This window comes from Sebastes fasciatus, chromosome 16, assembly GCF_043250625.1.
Source record: "Sebastes fasciatus isolate fSebFas1 chromosome 16, fSebFas1.pri, whole genome shotgun sequence".
Lineage (NCBI taxonomy): Eukaryota > Metazoa > Chordata > Actinopteri > Perciformes > Sebastidae > Sebastes > Sebastes fasciatus.
Window position 1 is genome coordinate 8,130,251 of NC_133810.1, and position 24,494 is coordinate 8,154,744.

At 39.6% G+C, this 24,494-nt stretch overlaps 1 protein-coding gene across 2 annotated transcripts in view; it reads right to left on the reverse strand.

The window, feature by feature from the left end:
- mcama (melanoma cell adhesion molecule a) overlaps nt 1–23,391 on the reverse strand; it is a 55,018-nt gene extending 31,627 nt beyond the window's left edge. For both annotated transcript variants that reach the window (XM_074611115.1, XM_074611114.1), the window contains exons 1-2: nt 23,251–23,391; nt 21,090–21,248 (exon numbers count right to left, since the gene is read on the reverse strand). In XM_074611115.1, coding sequence (XP_074467216.1) covers nt 21,090–21,153 — 64 coding nt within the window. In that variant the 5' untranslated portion in view covers nt 21,154–21,248; nt 23,251–23,391. The remainder of the gene's footprint in view (nt 1–21,089; nt 21,249–23,250) is intronic.
- Nucleotides 23,392–24,494: the final 1,103 nt, after the last annotated feature.

Here is a 24,494-nt window from a genome sequence, read left to right on the forward strand (position 1 = left end):
GATAAAAAAGAAGTAACCACCGAAACATTTTCACTGTTTACTAACCCTTTTTTCCAACGCGTTCGTGACGTTACACACCAGAAAATGAATAACAAAACAGAAAAAACAGAAAGTCGTCTACTGTTTGGCTAACATGAGGATGTGTTTATAATCTGCCTGATAGTTTGACTGCTCGTGTTTTTTGACCCTGCCTGACTTCTTTCTGGGAAAGTCGCAGTGTTCCCAGATCTTAGGAATGAACTTGTTGAGTACAATACCACAACGTAGAGGAATGATACAACATTACAAAAATAAGAACAAGATGTGAACATCATGGAGCAGTTTCAGTCGACACATGTGGCAAAGATAACGGCTTGAAATATAAAAAGTATCCGAGCGCTCATGAGACAAAAGTTAGATAACCCAGTTTTTATGCTGAAACATGTATAAATTAACATCCACAGACAGGTACACGGGGAAAATCCTCCGCTCAGATCGCTCCTCTTTGATTAGACGGTTGATCTTTTAACAGCGTCCAATATCAGGGCTGAGGGAGTGGGGGAGGATTTGATATTTAAGCATCTCTTTATCCTCTCCCTTTTGAAATGTCAAGTTCAAAGATCCAAACCAGCGGACTTGATCTGTGAGCTAAGACGACCCAGAGAATTACCCGGCAACTCCTAACTGCCATTGCACGGCGAGAGACGACCACGGCTTTTGCTGCAACACGGTACACATGGAGTGTTATTAACCGTCATTCTATTAAAGTCTGTAAACAGGCTTTTTGATGTGTGTTCCTCGTGCTCCCGTCTGACCCGCTTGCACAGAATCAAAGCTGTGTTTTCTCTGTAGAGAAATGCTCATTGTGTGTTTGAGCTTCTTCTAATTGAATTGAACTTATTCAATTAGGACACTTTCCCAAGCCTTCTCTCAGGCCCCCGCAGAGCGTTGAGTTCTTTCAGTTTCTGTGATTCTTAAAAGATGAAAATGAAAAGGTTTTGATGTCGATAATGAAGAGACGTGATGGATGTGCTGAGTAGCGTGCCAGTGTCAGTGAATGAAGTAGTGCCAGTTCATTTAGAGCCAAACAGAGCCTGATGTCCTCCTGAACTGGAGCCAAACCACGCCAAAGTTACACTAAATCTGCCAAAGATAGAGCAGACATTAGTTTTTCACCTTTATAGTTATGGTAACAATTTACTTTTATAAGCAAACATTTTATAAATAGTTTACAACACACTATGATGTAGTTGTAAACAGATATTGAGTGTTTATTAGCGCTGGGACGATTCACCGATATCCGGAATCAATACTATCACGATACTTTGGTTTATTTATCATGTAACTTCCGTACTTAGGTTACACCTTTTTTCCGTAGTTATTTTACCCCAAACCACAATCTTTTCCTAAACCTAACTGAGTAGTTTTGCTGCCTTAACCTAACCAAGTTGTTTCCTGTGAAGACGGAAGACTATTTTGAAAAGACTGTAGGCATGTAACTTGTAAATTGACACATGTTGCCAAACATTCGTACAAAAAATGAGGAATAACCGTTGTATGAGGATACATTGATTTATGTATTTGTCAAGAACTGTTACAGATAAGTGGAGGCTGATGTATAAGCAGATAATGACTGACAATATAGTAAAACAAAGTTGTAATAAAAATGGTCTTCATAGGAGAAGACCGGTGTTAACCAAAAGACCGGTGTTCGGGACTGGTGTTTTGTTTTGTAAGTTACGTTAGTGACGTGTTTTTTAGTGACGTTTGTGACGTGTTTTCCATAGTTATGTTACGTTGTTTTCTTACGTTTACGTACTTATTTTAAGGCCAATCATGATGGTTTTCCTAAACCTAACTAAGTGGTTTCGTTGCCTCAACCCAACTGTGGACATTACCGTAGCCTGTTGCATACAAATGACACGCGAAAAGTCTAAAATGCGTCTTCATGACACTCAGAATGTCCTTGAGATGTTGTGCTATTTATTCGCCTTCTTGTGAGACCGGGTTGAATGTTTATATAGTGGTTATAAAAACTTCATTATTATTATACTTATGAACAGAACACATGGCTTTGAGGATTCCTGAGTTGATACAAAACAGCTTTTGGAGCTGGACGGATTGTATCTTGTTTGTTTTTTATAAGCACCAGATAAAGCTGCTTCGCCTTCAACAGCCAGAAAAACATCTCAGTTTTCACCACAGGATTTCAGCCTGTAAAGCACATGAGAATCGATTCAGCTCAGTTAGACACGTACGGGACCCATCAGATAACATTTAGATGATATGGTGATCAAATGCTTGCAGCAAATGCTTCTGGCAGATTGAGTCCACTGAACGATGGTGGTTGCCTACATTGGAAAACTCAAGAGGAAGGACAGGAGAACATGGAGGCAATTATAACCCTGAAAATGCTGAATCAGAGCTGAATAAAGATAAAAATTAAGTTGATTCAGTGAAGTTTTAGAAGTTATAAAGTAGGTTGAAGTTAAGTTCATCGATCATTACGAACACGTCAGCACCTTTGACAGCATGACTGCCTGTTATTAAAGGGAAACTCCACTGATTTTACACATGAGGATCAGTTTCCTCACTGTGGAGGGAACTGCTCAGCCTGTGGAAGCAGTTGTATAATGTCTTCTGTGGCTCTGGAGGAGCTGAACAATGTCCTTGGGGTTATCTCAGGTTGGGCTTGGAGACCATTTTTAAACACCAGTCCAGGGGGCATTATGGGAAGTGTAGGATCCAGGGTTTAAAAGTGAGGATAGTTCGTCCTCTGCTGCTTCGATTTTGACCGTGCTTTTTTAAATCTGTCTCTTGCAAAGTCCTCTAACTTTATGGAAGTTTGGCACTCAATCACTGCAGCACCCATTTAAGACTAAATATAAAATTAAAAAGATAAACATTAAAAGATGAGTCCAGTGATGAGGTCTGCTTGACTATGGCAAAAATCATAATTATTTAACACGATTACTCATTGACTTTGTAAACATCATGAATTTAGAGATAAAATTCTGTACATTTTAAAGTTAAATGCATCAATCTGGTGCACTTTGAGAGCAAAAAATGGAAAAAAAATGCACACGCACAAAGCGTGGTAAACAAGACGAGGTCAGCTAGACCGCGGCCGCGGTAGGCGGTGAGGTCCTGACGAGACAGCAGGAGCAGGACAGACACTTTCACCCCGAGTTTTTTCAAGCTGACCTAGAGCCGGTCATATGTCTTTATTCTCATAATATTAAAAACATTTTTCTCTTAAACTTCTGACTTTATTCTCATAATATTAAGACTTTTTTTCTCGTAAACTTCTGACTGTATTCTCATAATCTCAGATTTATTTATTTTTACTCAATGTGGCCCTAATACTCCGTCGTATTTAGGAGAGCGGAGCAGCCAAAAAATGAACAGACTTCGACAGAGGCCGCATGAAAGATGGCAAAAAGGCGTTCTGCTCTCCTAAACGCTATTCAATAGAAATGTTTTTCTGTGACCATAGAGAGCCTAGGGAGGTTGTTTTTCCGTGAACTACTCCTTTAATATGGAGGCAACATATTATAATTTCAAAGATGATTTTGTTATTTTAGCTGACGGCTATTCTCTCTCATCGTCACTCACTCTTCTCCAGCTCCGGGTTAGATTTAGCGAAACTGTCACCATGCATCATGTGCAGACTGCTAGCAGAAGAGGGCGGGGAGGTGAGGTCGGAGACGTATGTTGTTGTCACATAATGTCTTTGCCGCTGGGTAACAAGCGCTGCTTGTTCGTGGCCCAGTCGTTAAGAGTCACTGATCTAAACGACGATCCCAGCAGGAGGTGAGATATAAAGAACTGGTGATCAGGCTTTAAACTTCACTCAATAACATGACTGGATTTCTTTCTCCTCCACTATCATTTGCAATGTGCTGTGTACCCTTTAACAAGCACAGCCGGGTTTTTTCAGGCCCGTCGATACCAATGTTCCTGGTCTCTGCTGGGCAGCAGATGCCAAGCTGGCTGGAGGTGGAGGAGGCCCATGGCGACGTGACTCCTCCGGCCCTGCAGGGGGCTTTGCAGAGTCAGACATCTCTACAACACGTTTGCTGCTCGTCAACAATACCTGGGTAGCTTTGGACGTTGTTTACAAAAAAACTAGCCTCATTTTAATGTATGTACAGTAGCTAGCTGACTATACTACTAAATTATATACAGTAAGGGATCTTCAGGGACACAGTAAAGCTGGTGATGGCTGTGCAGCGCTATAGGAGCCATCCCTTATTAAATGGGACTCTGGATGGGGTCTGTTATATCAATATGACTGCATATTAGATAACTATGACATATGCTGCAACTTAAACAAGATCCTCTGCCGGGGTCTTAAAGGAATACTTCTTCCACTAAATTATAATTTCTATATCAGTTACCCATCTGTGTCTGCTCTAAAACTTAACTGTTTGAAACACTTCGGGAGTCCGGACTAGTAGTTTGCCTCCGCAAGCGTGAGACTGATTTTCAGCCCAATAAACAAACAATTTCTCATTCAATATATTGACTGTTACTCTATAAAGTAAATACCCATCATTGTTAGCCACTTATCCAAATCAGGGTCATTTTCACAACAGGACATGCAGAGCAGTCCAGACGTCTGTTACCCCGGCAACCTCCTCCAGCTCCTCCAGCCTCTCCACGGGAGGCGTTTCCACGCCAGATGCCCAAAACCACCTCCAGTGACTCCTGTCTGACACCAGGCTCTGCTTCTGTCACCCACTGATGATGTCACAAGAACTACAGGGAGACTTCGACTAAGATGAGATTCATGTTCTTGTCTTCGCCTCGAGGGATGCTGGGAGGTTTTTCTGCCGTTCTGCTTTCACAGCTGAGAGGTGCATTTAGGACATCCAGAAACCACTTCCCAGGACACAAAGACTATTACGGTTTAAAGTCACACTAGCCAAGCTGCAGAGATGCCTCACTTTGGCAGTTACAAAGTGCTGTGAAGTGCATGCAGTAATTCAGGAGCACAACAGCCTGCTCACTGCTTTAAGAGAAAATTTGACATTTTTAACATGAAGGTGACACGAAAAGGAAGGTGTTCAAAATGGAAAGTGTTCATCCTTGAATATCCAAGACACATTTTCATAACCAAAGTGAGAGGTACTTCATTTTAGGACTGAAAAATATGGGTAAATAATCTAATTACAGGTTGTTTTTTTTACCAATATTGCGATTTTTCGATCCTTATCTTCTGTATTATACACTTTGCCCAAGCAATAAATGTTTCTATAGTATGACCAACACAAAACATGGATACAGTCAACATATAAACTGCTCTTTCATGTAGGCCAGGCCTGCGTGTTATGATGAAATGACATGAATTGATATGAATAACATATCTTTATTTAGCTATTTCATTTTAAAAACCTAAGTTCTCATTTCGCTATGATGGTCGTTTCTTACAGTTAAGTTGTAGGATGAGGGTTTATCGTAGCTTTTGCGATTCTCTTTCATCGCAATGTTGGTTTGAATTCGACTTATCGTACATCCCTAATCAAAATCATTAAAAACAATCACGTATTTTGCAAAACTGTTCAATGCACAGAGACAAAGGGAGGGACTGCAGAAATTTCAACAAAATCATCCAGCCAACCTGCACAGACCGCACCAATAAAACCCAAATGTGTTGGGGGTTGTTTGGTCGCACAAATCTGTGATAACACACACCAATTTTAATTTGATTGGAGCATAATGCTGGCTGCCACAAAGCTAGATAATCCACAACGGTAAGCATGATGTCTTCCTCTGGTTTTCATTCAAATTTTTTTTATTAAATTGAGTGTTTTCCAGCTACGAAATTGCTCCTCACAAACATGGTTTCGGTCCAGCTTTATCACATAATTATTTTTAAATTGTCAGCAGAGGACTTCCAGGTAGGTTTGACAATGTATTTGTAAAGAATTATAGGAAACAAAAACATTTAATTGCACGCAGGAAATACACTAAAACAACGAGCGTTTCAACTCTGCATCTCACATCAACTAGGAGGGTTGAGAGTATTAAATGCAATTGTTATTGTGCATGGTTTTGTGTTAGTTTGGAGCCTTGACACGTCTTTATTCTAGCGTTTCAGTCGTAGAAGAAGCCCCCCAGGGCAGATTCCAGACCCTAAATCTGAGCTGCAGAGGTAGATCACATTACAGCTTTCATCAGACACGTCTTCAAAAGACTCAGGCAGCGTCTGGCAGCCACTAAATTGCCCCACAAGTCAACTCTGCACCGTGCGTCTCTTTAATAAATCCTGTCTGCGACTTGGACATCACCCTTTAGTGTCTGATGCTTATCTGTGAACAAAGCCTGTTATCACGTCCCACGTCAACATCTGTGAAATCTCTCAACAACACACCATGCAAACTGTGTTATAACCAAACATCTACCCGGAGAAAAACTCTTGTTATTCCATCTGCATGCGGTGGGATCCATAGCAAAGACTTTCACAGTGAGAAAAGGACTCATTTGTTTGATCTTTACCCAATTCAAATTCAGCTCATCTCACTTCAGACTGCCAGGCATTTGTCTAAAGTTCCTCCCACACGTCTACTCCAGGACTTCTAGCTGGATGGAGAGTGACTAAATGAATACAGATTATAAAAATAAAAAAGATTGTCATTTTTATTTAAAACCCCAGTCGACAAGTTTGATGCTAAACACACAAATTACTAAGGCTGGGCGTTGAGCCTAAGTTTTGTTTTGGTACTGTGTCCATAACATAGTACAAGTACTGGAACAAGCTGGCAGCTGAATCCGGTCAGATCAGTGATCTTGTTTACTTATTTTTTGTGTTTGGGTATCGGTAAAGGTATCGACCGAAACAACACAGTACCAAGTACTATAGAAACTTCTCCAGTCAAACGATACCGGCAATTGATCCGTTTTGTACCCACATCTGAAAAGGATGACGATGTTTTTCTCACAGCCAATCACTGCGAACGTTCTTCTATTTATTGCAACGTTTGATTGGCTCACTACCGCAGCAGCTGCAACCTGGAGGGGAACCGGAGGGTGGGCTTTACGCTTCCACGAAAACGCAGTCCTGCAACTGCGGGTCGGGGGACGGCGTTATCAGCGGTAACCGCTTTATGAGCGCTGGGCAGAGCGGCGGTGATTAGCTAACCAGTTGGACACACACACAGCTTCCATTCACATGAGTCATGATGGGTATCGAATGAAATATTACACTTTAAAAGGTACTGGCATCATGACTTTTTTAAACGATACATATCCCTACACACTACAGATTGTATCCATTTATACTTCTGTTAAGTGCTGAAACAATTAGTCAGTTAATTAGTTGATTGACAGAAACTTAATTGGCAACAATTTAGATAATCGACTAATCTTTTAAGTAATTTTTAAGCAAAAATGCCCAAAATTCACTGGTTTCAGCTTCTGAAATGTGAATATTTGCTGCTTTTCTTTGTCTTCTATGACAATGAAATAAATATCTTTGGGTTTTGGACTGTCACTTTGGGCTCTGTAAAATTGTGATGGTCATTTTTCCCTATTTTCTAGAGCTGCAACAATTAACTGATTAGTTGTCAACTATTAAATGAATTGCCAACTATTTTGATAATCAATTAATCATAAATGTGAATATTTTCTGGTTTCTTTCCTCCTCTATGACAGTAAACTTCAAAATCTTTGAGTTGTGGACAAAACAAGACATTTGAGGACGTCATCTTGGGCTTCGGGAAACACTGATCGACATTTTTCACCATTTTATAGACTAATCAATTAATCGAGAAAATAATCGACAGGTTAATTGACAATGAAAATAATGGTTAGTTGCAGCACTACTATTTATTAGATCAACCAACACTCTATAATCTGCAGATAAATCTATAATGAAAATGCTAAATATTTGTCAACCTACTTGTGTTACAATGAGGCAGACAAACAGACTGGAGATATTCTAGACAAATTCCTCTGTCCGATCAACAGTTGCTGCTGGTTTTCCTCCAGCGGCTGATTTTCTGCCTCTCTTGGTTCTCCTGGGACTCTTAAACAAAGAGATGATTCCCCTCTGGGGAATCCGCCAAACAAATGCCCCGCAACCACCAACTTGAACAACAGTAAAAGACAAAAATAATTAGGCCTGCACTATGAATCAGCTGAGGGGGAAGAGAATCCCACACAAAGCATGAAATGTGAGTAAAATCTGGCCCTCTACCATCACACTGATGGTTGAGCCTCGGGGGTTGGGATAACATTTACAGACTGACACAAGACTCTCTAATCCTGCTCTGTGCATGATATCATACACAGACATCCCTTCCATACAAAGCCTATTTTAAAAAGCACATCATGTTGAGGGGTTTTACTACATTTTAGTGAGCAGAATTCACCAAGAAAACCTGAAAAAAAGAAAGGTTTCAGAGATTGAGGACAGCTAATTCAAACCTATAGCTGGTTGCATGGTTTAAGTGAATAATGAACTGAAAAAAACAGTGCCAGATGTATGCCATATCCATGCCATGGCACAGCCCATTAGCACAAGAGGCAAACACCATGAAAGCCGCTTTGGTTAGCCCCGAGGGCGTCATGAATATTCATATGCACATGTACCCGCTGAAGACGGAGATGTCTTTTCACCATCAAAGTCCGTCTGGATTTAAACAGACTTCATTTTAATTTGTGGACAGATGTGAATGCAAGCCGATGTGACAGGAAACTGACTGGCGCGGTGCCAGGCACCATGAGATATCGCCCAATAATGTGATGTGATGGTGAATGCATTCCACAAAATAAAAGGTTTATTTTTAGCAGCCATGCTAGCAGAGTGGCAACAACAACTATTGACAATATTCAAGGTTCCCAGATGATGTATCTTAGAAGTAGGAGTGTAACGGTACATTTTTACAACGATACGATACAATACGATTGCCATGGTTCCAATACGATTCAAGGACGATATTTGGCTCATCTAGAGCGATATGATACGATTCAATGATTTGAAATCGATACAGTAACTTTTTTTGATGTGTGTGGAGCTCCGACACAGAAGCTGCAGCCGTGTGTTACGATTGATTGGTTCAATTTTAGGCGAGGGCAGACCAGATTTTACTGCACATGAGTTGTATCCCGAGAGGCTGCAGCTTCAGCCCCGGAGCCCCATATGTACGTAGTACCTATTATGCCCTGATATCGCAATCCAGTTTTTGGACTCGACGATGCATATCGTCACGTTTTTATATCGCGATATTTCGTGGCACGATATTTCGTCACACCCCTAATAATAATAATATCATAGCATAATATTGCATCCCTAATATCTACATGTATGTTAGTTGAAGTCAGACAAGTTAAACAGCAAACTAACACATCTCTTTGGCGCTGGACTGAAACACTAGAAGCGTGTTTGGTTGAAAAAGATATGGACTGTGAAACATAAAGCAGTTATTTCTGGTGGCTGTCCTAATAAATCACTTCCACCATCAGGTGTTGTTAGCGTAGCCTCTGTGCTCTTTGCTCCTTAAATGTCAGGAGCGTTACCTGTTGTATTTACTATTTTCTTACTTCCGTCATATGTACTCATGATATCACCTTGCAACTTAATCCTGGTGACGAGCTGGTTGCTACGCTTAATATATTTTTGCAGGCACTCTGCAGGCGACATTGACATATTGGTTTGGCAGTCTGACATAAACCTGAAGAGCTGGCATTCCTCGGGACAATGACGACGTTTCAGGGGAAGCCCTGAGCAAATACCGAAGACAAGTCGGTGGCATCTGCATTGTTCCAGGAAGAAACATATCGCATATCAATTACAAGAGAACAGACTTAAAGACACAAGTGAACCATCTAACCAATGACATAGTGCTGTGGTCACATTTCACACACGCCTAAACGCCTCAGGAGTTAAAGGGGGAATCTGTGCTATCCACCCAGCAGGGAGTAAAAGAGTTCATTATGGAGCCATTCACAGCAGATATAACTCTGATTAATGGGTGGCTTTCCTCTGACGACGCCGTACTCCAGGCTGAGTTATTCGCTATAATGATGTTTTGTTGAAACACTTCACATAAATACATTTCTAAAAAGTTTGAAAATTATTTTAATTTCTGTTTAATCCAGCTCCATTTGGATCATGCTTGTCAAAATTAGAAGCCGAGAGACACATCAGACGGACGCCATATGAGCTAAGTGTATATCCACATATATATTTCAGCCGACAGGTAACAAGAAATTGCAGTAGAAATACCAAAGATGTGTTTAAGGTAGGGCTGTCAATCGATTAAAATAGTTAATCCTGATTAATCGCAAATGAATCACACATTTTTTATCTGTTCAAAATGTACCTTAAAGTGAGATTTTTCAAGTATTTAATACTCTTATCAACTTGGGAATGGGCAAATATGCTGCTTTATGCAAATGTATGTATATGTTTATTATTGTAAATCAATTAACAACACAAAACAATGACAAATATTGTCCAGAAACCCTCACAGGTACTACATTATCATAAAAAATATGCTCAAATCATAACATGGCAAACTGCAGCCCAACAGGCAACAACAGCTGTCAGTGTGTCAGTGTGCTGACTTGACTATGATTTGCCCCAAACTTCATGTGATTATCATAAAGTGGAGACTCGTGGGTACCCATAGAACCCATTTACATTCACATATCTGGAGGTCAGAGGTCAAGGGACCCCTTTGAAAATGGCCATGACAGTTTTTCCAACAAAAAAACGCTATCAGGTTTTTCAACCGCCAAATATTAATATCAGCATCAGCCTCCAAAATCGAGTATCTTTATAAATTAATCATCAAACTTTCATTTTCATTAAATATTATTCACAAAATGTACAAATGTGTAGCTCTCTACTGTACAATGATCTGGGTTGCAGCAGCTTTTTTTAATTGCAGAGTAGAAGAAAAGCCAAAAAATGAACTTGTTCTGAATTCAAATTGGTTTTGTTTGGCATCAGGATTTCTTGTCTTTGCTGTTTTGGACACTTTGGAAGTACAGTCGTCCAGTTTCTTAGAAAGGAAGGCTTTCCATGTAGGTGGTATTATGGTATGTAGTGCCAGCTTTATGTGCCAACGCTCGTTCAACTGACATTAAATTAAATTTTACACAAAGATTCTTATCAATGCTCACAAAGATCATGAAATCTCTGTCGCTGCAGCACCACATCACACACATGTATTAAGTTAATCCTGCTCTTTATTTGCGTGCTCGTTCCTGCTCTTTCAGTCAGAACTGTTCACAACAACAAGGGCAAAGTAAATATTCCCAGGCTCTGTCCACTGCTCTCAAACAGAAAAAAAGGGGGCATGAGAGAGGTGTGTGGGGGGGCTCAGAAAAGGCGGGAAGGACGCTAAGACCATTGTGGTGTTCGATTTCGGTGTAACGTGAGCCCCGGCTTGTTGCCCCCACAGCAGAATGTGGCCGGTCCGATGGATTGGGCGTCAGGTGTGTGCAGCTGCTGAGTTAAGCTCTGTTTGCAGACCAAAGAGGGAGCGAAGTGGGAAAAAGGAGGAAGGAAAAGGCTCCTCAATGAAGGAGGTTTTTTTGTCTCTCCCTCTGGCACTGATGGGACGGCTGCCAAGTCTTGGATCCAGGCCCGAGAGAGCGCCATGTGTCCCACAGATGGGCCTTCTAAATATGAAGGGACGTCATGTACAGATGGCCAATTTCGCCGGTGCAGAGTTTAGAGACAAATCTGCTCGAGACTGAAATATTACTAATGAATGTCTTATTTTAAAACAAAGGAAACAGCTCTTATTCCATCATAAATATATGCTCATATTTCACATATGCATGCATTTAACTGTAGGATATTTAGCTTAAATTACAAAAGATGTTCACTTGGTGCTATTACTACTACAGAGGAAACTAAATACAAAAACACTCATCCTATAAATGATCATTTAGCCACCAGATGAGTTCTTTGTTTACATTTTTTAGCCTTTTAATCTCCTTTTAGAGTGTTTCTTACCAACTAAAAGTTATTTATTGTTATCTAAAAACCTTAAAAGTGATAGTTTGGGTGTTTTGAATTTGGTTTGTATGAGGTATGCCCCCAGCTTGGCGAAGCTAGGAGAGTTAGCAGCAGCAAAAACTTATTTTAGACACTTAAAAGAAAGGTCCACCTAAAGAACATCAACATCAGTTTAAGTGTACTCTATATTTAGAATATTTTCACCGCTTTACATTGACATCAGACAGCCCTTTCCAACAGGGAACTGAAGCCATTGTATCCATCTATGCTCTCACCAAAGCCACCAGACTCCACTGAAAAAAACTGTAATTTTACCTCGCAGAACACAGGAGTTGCTGATCTACCGCTGCCTTGATCGGTTAGTTTGTTTGTGTTATTGTGACTTTGTTGAATCCAAACTAACCCTTTAAAACACCAAAGTCACACAATAACACAAACTAACTAACCGATCGAGGCAGCGGTAGACCAGCAAAGCTTGTGTTCTGTGAGGGAAAATTACTTGGTTTTTTTCAATGGAGTCTGGTTGCTTTGGCGAGATAACAGCTTCAGTTCCCCCTCAGAAACATAGACTGTAAAGCTGACAGCAAGTTAAATCGTGCAACAACCTACGTTAGCTGTTAGCTCCGTTATAAGCAGGACTGTGCTTGGGAGGGACCCCTTGCTGTTGGCAGACAAGTACGATATTATGGTCTAGTGATGATATTATGGACTATCCAACCAGGGCAAAAACATACCTCCACATTCATCATACTGCTTTTACAAAACTGTATACAAATAATCAATCCAGTGCAAGCAGAGCAGCCAAATCCAATATTTGGGATTCAAAGAGGCTTTTAAGAAACGACCCTCTCAGCACTCTCCCAGCACGAAGACAAAAAACTCTGATGTGAAACCCTGCAGCAACTTTAAAAATACATACCAAAAAAAAACCCTGAGAGACTTTGTTCATGTTGCTGATAAGAGTTGAACTCCATGACGAGTTCTTCACCAGCTGAATGCACACGTATGTTCCTCCCTCACATGAGTAATTTCCTACATTCCTCTCCTTGATTGAGTTTGCTTAAAACAGCCGTCTCCTGCTCCTGAGACGGTCCCATCTTCTCTCTGCTCACTGTATAGATTTTTCACTTTGTTGAATGATGTGCTTTGAATAGCACACCAGTCAGGGATGTTTTAGGCAGCTCTTCAGCACCAGAGAGGTAGTCAATACGGGAGAAACTCCCTCCCAGCAGGCCAGGGATCAAACTACAGAGGCAGCTGTTGGATATAAAATCCCTCTCCAACATCAACCATCCACCGACTCGCTGCAGAGATACTCTACACATGCAAGACAAGGTCCTAATGAAAACCCGACAGTTTGGGCTTAAGGGAGGATGTCAGCTCTGCTCCTGCCAGCTAAACAGCTACAGCTTTGATTTTCTACAACATGTATTGGATCTTCAGAGCATGCACAGGCTTTAAACCAAAGACTGACACCACAAACACCAAACACCTGTGCTTTAACTACAAGGTATATGCAAGTAGTTTCAGCAGCAGCTCAGCAGACACGTTTGGATTGAACTTTTTCATAGAAATCAATGTCTACTTAGTTTGAATCTATTACAAAATCAAGCCTGTTGTGTTGGTGCACACTTCAATCTATCCTGTGTCTTAAAAAAATCACATTCATATATAACTAATTAGTTTTAGGGCTGCAACTCACGATTATTTTCATTGATTCCTGATCTCATAGGAAGGAGCATAAAAAGCACAACATCATTTGAATGCAAAAGCACGCAACAAAACTAAGGTAACGGACGCAGTTGGGTTTAGGCAACGAAAGCGCTCACTTAAGTTAAGGAAAAACATCCTGGTTGAGCTTAAAATAAGTATGTAAAATAAGTAAAATACGTACGGAAACAACGTAACAGAAGTACGTAAAACACGTCACAAACGGCACTTCAAAATAACTCAACAATTTGGGACACAAACACCGGTCTCCTGGTTGAAAGTCATGTCTTTGTTTGACTTTTCCACCATAAACAGTCTTTCTCATGTTTTTATTCTACATCACTAGCTCTGAGCGTCGCATATTTACGCGGATGCATTTACATTGCAGTCAATACAGTCAACATGGTGTACACATGACATGCCGAAAGCAAGGAAGGCGCTCTTATTGCCCCCAAAATGACTTGCGATTACCGAGCAGCTAGTACATATGTTTTGGAGGAAACACAATGCCACTCGATTTGCTTTTTTTATCAATAAAACAGGGGAAAATTCATTGTACAAAATCCACTCCTGGCAACCAGAGCATGAGGAATGCCAACCTCTGCCTCTGGTTTTTAAGTCTGGTGCTGTCCACGTAGACAAACGCCCACCAGCTTGAATAATCAGTGAAAGTAATGAAAAGAGTTAATTCAACAGGATGTGCTGCATTTGATTGTTCACCATGCTGACAGACATGTTTGTAGAATTAGCTTACATATGCCTAATGCTACAGCGAGGCACCATTATAAAGCCACGGGGATCAAACGGCGCACTCTCTTTAATGAAAACAATGAGCCAATACATTAGATTATATGGCTGTCATGCCTGGCTATCACTCAGGCCAAAGCACTAATCCCACATGAACAACTGCAGCCAACAGCTGCACACTTCCTGCTACATCCAGACGAGGCCCGCAGCGGAGTGAAGGCATTCAGAGACGGATGAAGACGAGGTCAGGAAGACCAGCCATTATTTACACCACGAGATCGACTCACTGGGATACCGTTAGGACTCATTTCTGAATACTTCAACACTTTACCCGCTACAAAAACACATGGTCTCTCCGGCTAATAATGAATGATTTATGATATCTGAACACTCACAGCCAAACAAGAACTCTTCCAAAATATAATGCATACATGAATACATAATCTATCTGACCAGAGAATGAGTAAACAAGACTAAGAATCGGACCAAAGTCTATGTTAATATCTTGTTATAGCTCTACATTTATTTTCATATTGAAGTGTAGTTTCTTCATCGTGCCGTCTGACCTTGTGGTCAAAAACAATTATAAGATTGGCAGTTGGAGCCATTTCATTTGATTAAATGTATCATTGTTAATTTAATCTTAGAATATCAATAAGTATATAAATCACAATGAATAATGAACTGACTTGCTTCCCAATAACATCCATGTTGAAGAGCACTGACACGCCTACGTTTGCTCATATGGTTTGTATATCTTAAGATTGGACCGCACTAAAAGATTTTTCAAATCTTAACAGATGTTGAAAATGTGAGAGAGCCCACACATAACGTCATGTTGAATGTTCAATTTAACAGTTTTGTTCCTATAGTGTGTGGTGAGCAACAATTTGGCCAAAACAGCACACCATACTAACAGATTAATTCATCAACAACAAGAGTCCCGACTCAAAAAAACGGAAATCTCGCGATCACAACGTGACTTAAGTGTAAACAAACCTGGCGGACGACAGGCAGGAAGAATTAGTGATGTTAGTTTTTGCACTAATAGTTCTGAAAATTCACGAAGGTGAGCTCGTGAATTAGCCTCGGCTGCCGTAACGGTGGTGGTTGTCCTTCCTTCTTCAGTCAGATTGGTTCTCTATTGGCTATCGTTCTTTCCCATGTGACTGCATCATCAACTGTCCTCGAGGTTCCCCAAACACAACAGGATATCCCATCATAAATATTGAACATGTTTAATATTTACGATTTGAAATCTGTGCGTCCAGGATGAACTTCTGAGCCGATCGGGGATGTAAAAACACTCTTAACATACCTCACACCACAGGAATATCTGAAAAGATAATCTTTAGAGCCATCAAACAATCAGGGCTTTTTTGATGATTGTCAGGAGGGGGGAATCGGGCCCAAAATCAAATTGTCTCTCGTGTAGTGAAAGTTATTCCTTATTTTTTGTGCATTTCCTACAAATGTCCAGCAACATGTGTCAATTTCTGCATGTTATATGCATACAGTCTTTTCAAAATAAACTTCAGTCTCTACAGGAAACAACTTCGTTAGGTGTAGGAAAAGACTGTGGGACACACCGAAAGTGGCGTTAGTTACAGAAGATCAAAGACTCAAATGTCAAAAAATAGTCTTTAAATGTCCCAGAGCCCAAGCTTACATCATTAAATTGCTTGTTTTATTTGACAAACCATGCGAAGTTATTTATCTGATGATGAAATATGCTGAAACAAATCAGAAAAGAAACAAATTCTCAACATTCGACAGGCTGAAACAAGACATGATTTTGCCTTTTTGTTTGATAACTGACATGGATGATTAATCCATTATCACAACTGCTGAGGATTCATCAGTAATTAACTATGTCACATATTTTTCAACAACAACCTCATCTATTGTGTATTGATTCTATCAACAAAGGAAACTCTAAAATGTGCAGAATCTCCACAGCAAAGTGCTCCTCACACTTGACAAGAATAACCTAAAAACAGCTTCAGTCAGAATCAGAAAAGCTCTCAATCAAGAAGGAAGTGAGTTGTCTCTTTAGAGGCTTCACTGAACAAAAGTGGTAAGCCACAACATCCCTTGGCTCTTGTGGCCATCCATTAAGGAAAGCTGCTGAAATGTCTTGACATGAGAGACACAATGCTTTTGTTTATGAGTGATGCCAAAGCTGGTTTAAATGGTGTCAGTCCAAACACCATTAAAATGTCAACCTACCCCTATATCATCTCACAATCACTCACTGTCTGATGTAGCTGGTTAGATTCATTAAACAAAAGGTGCTTTACTTTTAAAAAGAAGGTTAAGCAAACGATACTCAAACAGGAGGAAATAGTGCTTTTGTTAGGGACTATTTTCAGCAGCGGATTAATCCACATTAGGTGCTGTAGTGAGTATTTGTGGCAGCAGGACGGTGTACTAGTGTCGATACTATCACGATACTTACTGAAGGTGTAGATTCAATATGTATTGCGATTCTATATTACGAGTTATTGTGATATTTTTTTTACTTTTTTAACAGTAGACCATGGGAAAAAGTTGAAAAGTTTACTTTGGAAATATCTAAATTGATACAGTAAGAATGTTTGATTTTCAGCATGTATGTAGTCAGAGATGTCCTGAAGTCAAGAATAGCATCCTTGTCATTAGGGGTGGGAAAAAATGGATTCACCTATGCATCATGATTTTTTTCTTTTTTTTTGCAATTATGAAATCGATGTTTTAATGCCAGATTTGATATATTTGCTTCATTTGAGTCTATGCGGCGGTAGAAGGAAGTTACTGCTTCTACTGTTGTTGTCTGAGTAATGTGACATCATATCCGTTCCGTATCCGTCAAAGAAAAAAACGCTGCATGCTAACTCTGTCATGGACAGGAAACGTTATCGTATTGCGGTAACGTGCGGTCAAGCCAGCTGTCACTCTCATCTCCGTGGTCGAATGGGCCGACGCTACAACTGTAGAGCACCTATATACTGACATTTATGTTGAATGTATTCAAATGGCCCAGATGGAGCTGACCATGGATGGATACAAAGAACAGAGCTGACAAATAATTCCTGACAATAACTGATATATTTGACTTCAGGACATCTCTGACTACATACATGCTGAAAATCAAACATGTTTACTGTATTAATTTAGATATTTTCCAAAGTAAAAGTCCCTAGTAGTGTATGATTCAACTTTTTCTCATGGTCTAGTGTTAAAAAAGTTAACAAAAATCATAATAAATTATAATATTGGATTGCCATATGGCACCCAGAGTATCATGATAGTATTGAATCAGGAGATAGGTGTATCATCCCAGCCCTACAAACAACACATTACTACCAATTGTATTTTCACAGTGACGGTCCTCCAGCTTTCAACTGGGTAAATACGGCCTGCTGTTTTACTTATCACAGTGATAGTCGGACTATGAGTGTCACTCACGTTGCTCTCAATAAAGATTCATTCAAACGCTTAACTAGCGTGTATAAACTGACATGGCCTGCCATTTGTTTTATCACAGTGACAATCTTTTGGCTCTTTAAACGGACAGTGAGAGTCACTAACGGTGCTCTCAATAAACCATTATTTCAACATTACTTCTAGTGGGTAAAATAATCTAGCCTCACTGTGTATGTCACCTATTGTACTTCTGATTGAGTACTTGTACTAAGAAATGAGGAAATACAAGTAAAAACAACAAATGTGGCAGAATTGCAGGTTTGAATTGTGTCATTACAAACGTATCCACATCGTTCTTGTATCGGACTGTGAAACATGTATTAAGATATTTATTGAATCGTTTGGGTGCGTTTGATGCATACCCTTAAGTTTTACTTTCATCATTTTGGGCATGCAGTTTTAATCACTAAGGATATTTCACACAGCAAAAAAGAAATGCACTGAAGGATAAAACCTTGTTTCATAACGTCATGAACTAAGCGAGCAAGCATGTGTCCACTTTCTGTTCTGTAAATGTCATCGTAAAAGCGCTGCCACTGCTCTGATTTACTGCACAACCACACTGCTCGGACCACTTGCCCATTCCTGTAACACAACATGCCCATCATACTGATGAACATGAGATCAATACGGAGGGTTGTGCATCAGCTAAACTACATGTTGGGGTTTCTGGTCATACTCAGGACGGGTTTATTTCCATGCAGGAGAGATGCTTTTAGCCACAAATTGTATTCGGGTAAGTGCCCTTCAGGGCCCATTAGGGAGGAGGTCAGTTTTGACGGAGCCTGGTTTGGAAGCTCTTTAGAGGACCGGGGTCTCGATCGCTAACCAACGACCTAATCCCAAAACAGACAGCTTTACTCCGTCTCCAGAGGAGGTCCAGGGGAGATGAGGATTAAATAGCGGTAACCCAATTAAGACAAGGCTGATGGGGTACAAAAACAGGGATTTAAGAGGAAAAAGAGGTTTAAAGTTAGGACAGAGTGAGTGTTGTCCTGTTGTGAGATGCTACATGGAGACGGAGGAGGGTTTACATCCAATAATCCATCAGTGAGCATGATGTCTGCTTTTAAGAAATAGTGGTGGGGAAAGAACAGATTTCAAAAATCTATTTTTGTACATCCAATTAATTTTCTGTCAACCCACTAATCTGTTATTTGACTAATTATTGCAGCTCCAATTAGCTGTCAGTATTACATTGGTACCCTCAACCCTTAAATTTATGTTCCCTTACTTTGTCATAAACTACACTTAGTCAAAAAGATTAGTTGATTAATCAATTCAATCAATCAGCAACGTTCCAGCTCCTCAACTGTGAATATTTACAGGTTTTCTCTGTTTTACATTATTGTAAATTGGATATATTTGGACTTTGGGATTCTAAATCTGACAAAACATGACATTTGAAGGCGTGCTCTTTGAGACTAGGACGCATATTTTTCCACTATTAACTAGAATTACCGCCTTGTTGTTGTATGCCTCTGCCAACTGAGTCAAGTTGCAGTTTACATCCATGTCTGTAAATGTCATCACTTCATCATTTTATCCTTTTAGACAGTTGTGTGAAATTGTCATAGTTTGCATATGAATTCATGAGTTTGGTCAAAAACGTGGTTTGAGATATCAAGAGAATGGGATGGACATAAGGTCACTGTGACCTTGACCTTTGACTACCAAAATCTAATCAGTTCATCCTTGAGTCTTAGTGGACGTTTGTGTCGAATTTGGAGAAATTCCCTCCAGGCGTTCACAAGAATGGACCGGATGGACGGATGGAAAACTGTCATCTGGCGCAGAGGCATAAAAAGGGACAGTGTGTAGGATTTGTCGGCATCTAGCGGTGCGGTTGCAGATTGCAACCAACTGAGTACCCCTCCGCTCACTCCTCCCTTTCCAAGACTGCTGTAACGTGAGCCACCGAGCGCAAAACCGCTGTAACAGCGTTCTCCTCGAAGAAATTCCGAAGAAAAAACAATATACGACTAAAATTACAATATATCAACTTATTATGCACCTAAAAATGAACTTGCATGACCTCCGCCATTTCTCACAACGTCAACAAACACGTCCCAACTTGTAAACTATGAGCTTTCAGAAACTTTCCACTTACAAGGACGTGAATACCACGAGGGGGGCGTTCATATGGACTCTTCTCGTGAACGCGGCCTCATTTGAAGGCACTAATATACTAATGAAAACATAGTAATTAATATTATTCCATTTCTGCTAATAGATCCTCCTAAATGCTACACAATGGCCCTTTAATCAAGACGATAATCTTCATTTAGGGGGGTCTATTGGCAGAAATGGAATATAATATTAATAAGTGTGTTGTCTTTAGAGTGTAATCACCTGATAATAAGAATCATTGTGTTTTCGTTACCTTAAAATGAGCCGTTTATATACAGTACATAACACGTTTTGCACACGGGAGAAGTTTCAATTGGTTGCAATCTGCAACCACGCCGCTAGATGTCGCCAAATCCTACACACTGCACCTTTAAGAAATGAATCTATATATACACAACTCCTGACCCTTAAAAACTCCTTGAGGAAAAACATATCCACAATCTTAAGGTCAGACTGGTTTCCCCTCTGCTCTGTGCTGTGTCTAAAAAACCAGCCTCTTCCATCACATTGCTATTATTGGCTGGTTTGAGCTGATGAAGAAACATCACAAAGACTCAACCATGTCCTGGAGTGAGAACTAAGTTTGGTGCTGCGGTCTGTGGTTCTTTTAGATATTTTTACAGCAAGTCTTGTTAAATCTTTAATAACTTAACCAGACCCATGACACAAGCATTTAAAATAAATGCACATATGCACAACGCACATGTTGGTTGGTGGGTTAATTGCTCCTTTAATTACGCAGTAATTAAAAACACCTTTAATGACTGAAAACAACCAGAAATAAGGATAAAAAGTGTCAAGTGCATTCCACTATATGTAAAAAAAAAAACATTCAAATTCACAGCCGAATTGAAAAGCAACTAATATGCGACATAATTAACCAAAAAAAACACACATATACTGGAGAAAACTGCACTCTAGTAAGATAACAAAATACAATTTGCAGAAATGTCAGTGACATTTGGTTTGGAGCATCCATGCAAAGACGCACGCTGTATTCTCTCATTCAAGCTGCTTTCCTTCACTACAAACTTTAAAACAAAAATGCATTGCAATGTTTTTATTTTCAGTTTTAACTCACCGGTCCAGTTGAGGATGCACAGGTGGAGAAACAGTGGTAGAAATGTTCTTGGAAGGAGAGCCATGTTGTTGTTGTAAAAGCTGCTCGTCGTATCCAGTCCGAAATAAACTGAAGTGGTGCGTCGAGGAGAAGTTGAAGGCAGCAGCAGCCCGGAGGAGACTGAGGAGGAGGAGGAGGAGGAGGGAGAGGAGGAGAGGAGGAGGAGGGAGCTCAATTAAAGTCTCAGTCTGGCGGGGTCCTCCTATTGTGGAGGCTTTATACACGTGTGTGTGTGTGTGTGTGTGTGTGTGTGTGGTAGAAGCAGCTTATCAGTGTTTTCTTCTGTTACTTCTAGCTTCTAATTCACACACTGTTGGATAGAAAGAAAGTCCTCAAGGTCACGATAACAAGCCTATAACCTTATCATTCTGGCACACCTTTTAGCCTAAAATCACATGGCCTAGTTGGCTCAATTCAGCTTTAACTGGGACACTTTATTTGCATTTCCCATAATTTGGTTGAAGGTGATAAACTAATATGGAGTATTAGGGCCACATTGAGGGGGAAAAGAAATCTGAAATTTTATTACGAGAATAAAGTCGTAACTTTACGAGAAAAAAGTTCTAATATTACGAGAATAAAGTTGTAATTTTACGAGAAAAAAAGTCGTAATATTACGAGAATAAAGTTGTAATTTTACGAGAAAAAAGTCGTAATATTACGAGAATAAAGTTGTAATTTTACGAGAAAAAAAGTCGTAATATTACGAGAATAAAGTCATAAATTTACAAGAAAAAAAGTCGTAATATTACGAGAATAAAGTTGTAATTTTACGAGAAAAAAAGTCGTAATATTACGAGAATAAAGTTGTAATTTTACGAGAAAAAAGTCGTAATATTACGAGAATAAAGTCATAAATTTACAAGAAAAAAAGTCAGAATATTACGAGAATAAAGTTGTAATTTTACGAGAAAAAGTCGGGATATTACGAGAATAAAGTCGTAATTTGGGTGGCTAGGTGGCTAAATGTAGCCTGCTTAGTTATGTTGTGCACCACTGTAGCTTAGCATAAAGACTGAAAACAGTTAGCCTGGCTCTTCAGCTAACCAAGAAATAGTCAATAGTCAGGCTAGATGTCCTGTTTCTAGTGTTTGTGCTAAGCTAAGCAAAGCTTACCGGCTGCTGGCTGCAGGCTGTAGTTTCATATTTACTTAAAAAATGAGAGTGGTATTAATCAGGGAAGCAAATAGCAAAGTGTTTTTCCAAAATGCCAAACTATTGGTTTAAGTACAATTATTATGTAGCACTACTTTTTTTTTTTTAAATGTATTACTTTCATTTTATTTTACATTACTCCACACTGCATTTTTCAGGAATAGCCTATTATGCTTTTTTACTCCACCGCATTTGTTTTACAGCCATAGCAGATTAAGATTTTACTTACAAACATATGAATATAAAACATAATGAACATAATAATCATATAAATGTATTCTTAAACATCCTAACCAGTGGGCAAGTCCGGGTCTGAAAAGTGAAGCCAATGCTGAAGTGCCTTAAACTTGCATTCTTTCTAACAGCCAGCAGGGGGCGACTCCTCTGGTTGCAAAAAGAAGTCTGATTGTATAGAAGTCTATGAGAAAATGACCCTACCTCTCACTTGATTTATTACCTCAGTAAACATTGTAAACGTGAGTTTATGGTCTCAATCGCTAGTTTCAAGTCTTCTTCAATAAAGCATGATGTTCATTTAGTAAATTATTGTCCCATTTAGAGTCAAGTTCTATTTTATTTATCACTCTTATATTTCATGTTTTGATTGTGCTTCTTATTGTGAAGCACTTTGTGATGTCTGATCTAAGGTGCAACATAAATAAACTTTATTTAAAGTTTACTATTTAATTATTCAAACTGAGTTAAGTTATAAATCAGCAAGCCACCAATGAAGCAACCTCATTTGATCATCTAGCAGTGATAAACACCTTGTTTTTCTAATACTTCCAGCTGTTTCCAGCCCGCCCACGCATTTTATCCTGGGAATATGCGGTCTAATTAATATTCGTCTTGTTAAAAAGCAACCAGGATAATATTCATATTAGCATATCTTTCAACACAGGAGTAAATGAGTGAATTAAATGTACCGTACAGTGTTCATAGTGAGGGTAGAGCAAAGGTTACATACAGTGGACTTCCTCCAGTAAAGTGAGAAGACTTCTGGTGTTTCCATCATCGACTGTGGAGACACCTTGGCTAACAGCTGCAGCAGGAGAGCTTCCTGGAGTCGGTCACCCAGCTGTCCAACTCCGTCGTACATGAGCCTACAGCTGTGGACACAGCACAGGTATTAGACATGGAGACCCACATCTTGTAGCCTACTATAGGTTTACTAGGAAGAGCTTCCAAACATACTGTATGAAATGAAACGGTGACGCTCTAATAGACTGTATTCTTAGCTTTTATGATCACTTTACAGATTATCATTACCGAGTAGTTAAAGCACCTTGAAAAAAGCCTTGAATCAATATGTAATTAATTTAATGGACTCATAAAGGTGTGATAAGAATTGGACATTGAATTAAATTGACGACAGCTGTGATTGAAAACTATGTTGAATATAATAAATTCGGTGTGGATTTATGGAAGTAGTTTCCAATGGTGGAAAGGAGCTAAGTACATCTAGTACAATTTTGCGGTATTCTTGTACTTTACTTGATTATTTCCATGTTATGATACCTTATACTTATACTCCACTACATTTCAGAGGGAAGTATTAGTTATGTAAGTTATCTCATACCTTTATTTACAAATTCAGGGATCCCTCTTCCACATGCAATAGATATAGAAGATAGCTTTTGTGGCCTGTGACTCTTTAAATTCAAAATTTCTGCTTATTTTAAGGACTTTTTTAAGCCTGAAAAGGACAAAGTATCCGTAATTCACAACAAAAAAAAAGCAAAAAATGAGAGAAAAGTTTAAAAAAGTACACAACTTTGTTGATTGACTGTTGCTGAACATTACTAAACATTCCAGTTTGACCCCTATTTCTTGATTTTTTTACACTATACCAGCCCCTATATGAACGGTAACACAATCAGCCAACTGAACGTAAACCCATAATATGAGCTTCCTGCTGAAAGGAGGACAGCAGCAGCTGCACACATGTGTAAAAGTGTATCTTGCACCTCATATCAGGGAATATTTGGTTTGGATTTGAGCCAAATTCTCTCTCCACTCTGGAGGAAACCATCTCTCACATGAAATCTATCTACCTCTTACTCATTAGACGTGATTCTAACCAGGCGTCTCCTAAAAACTTCCCCCAACGGTTGGCCCTCACATTCACTCCTTTGTTAACACCAGTAGCTCACTATCCACTCTTTCTACCTCAGCCTGAAGCTGCTGAGTATAGCAGTAATGTTAAGGAGC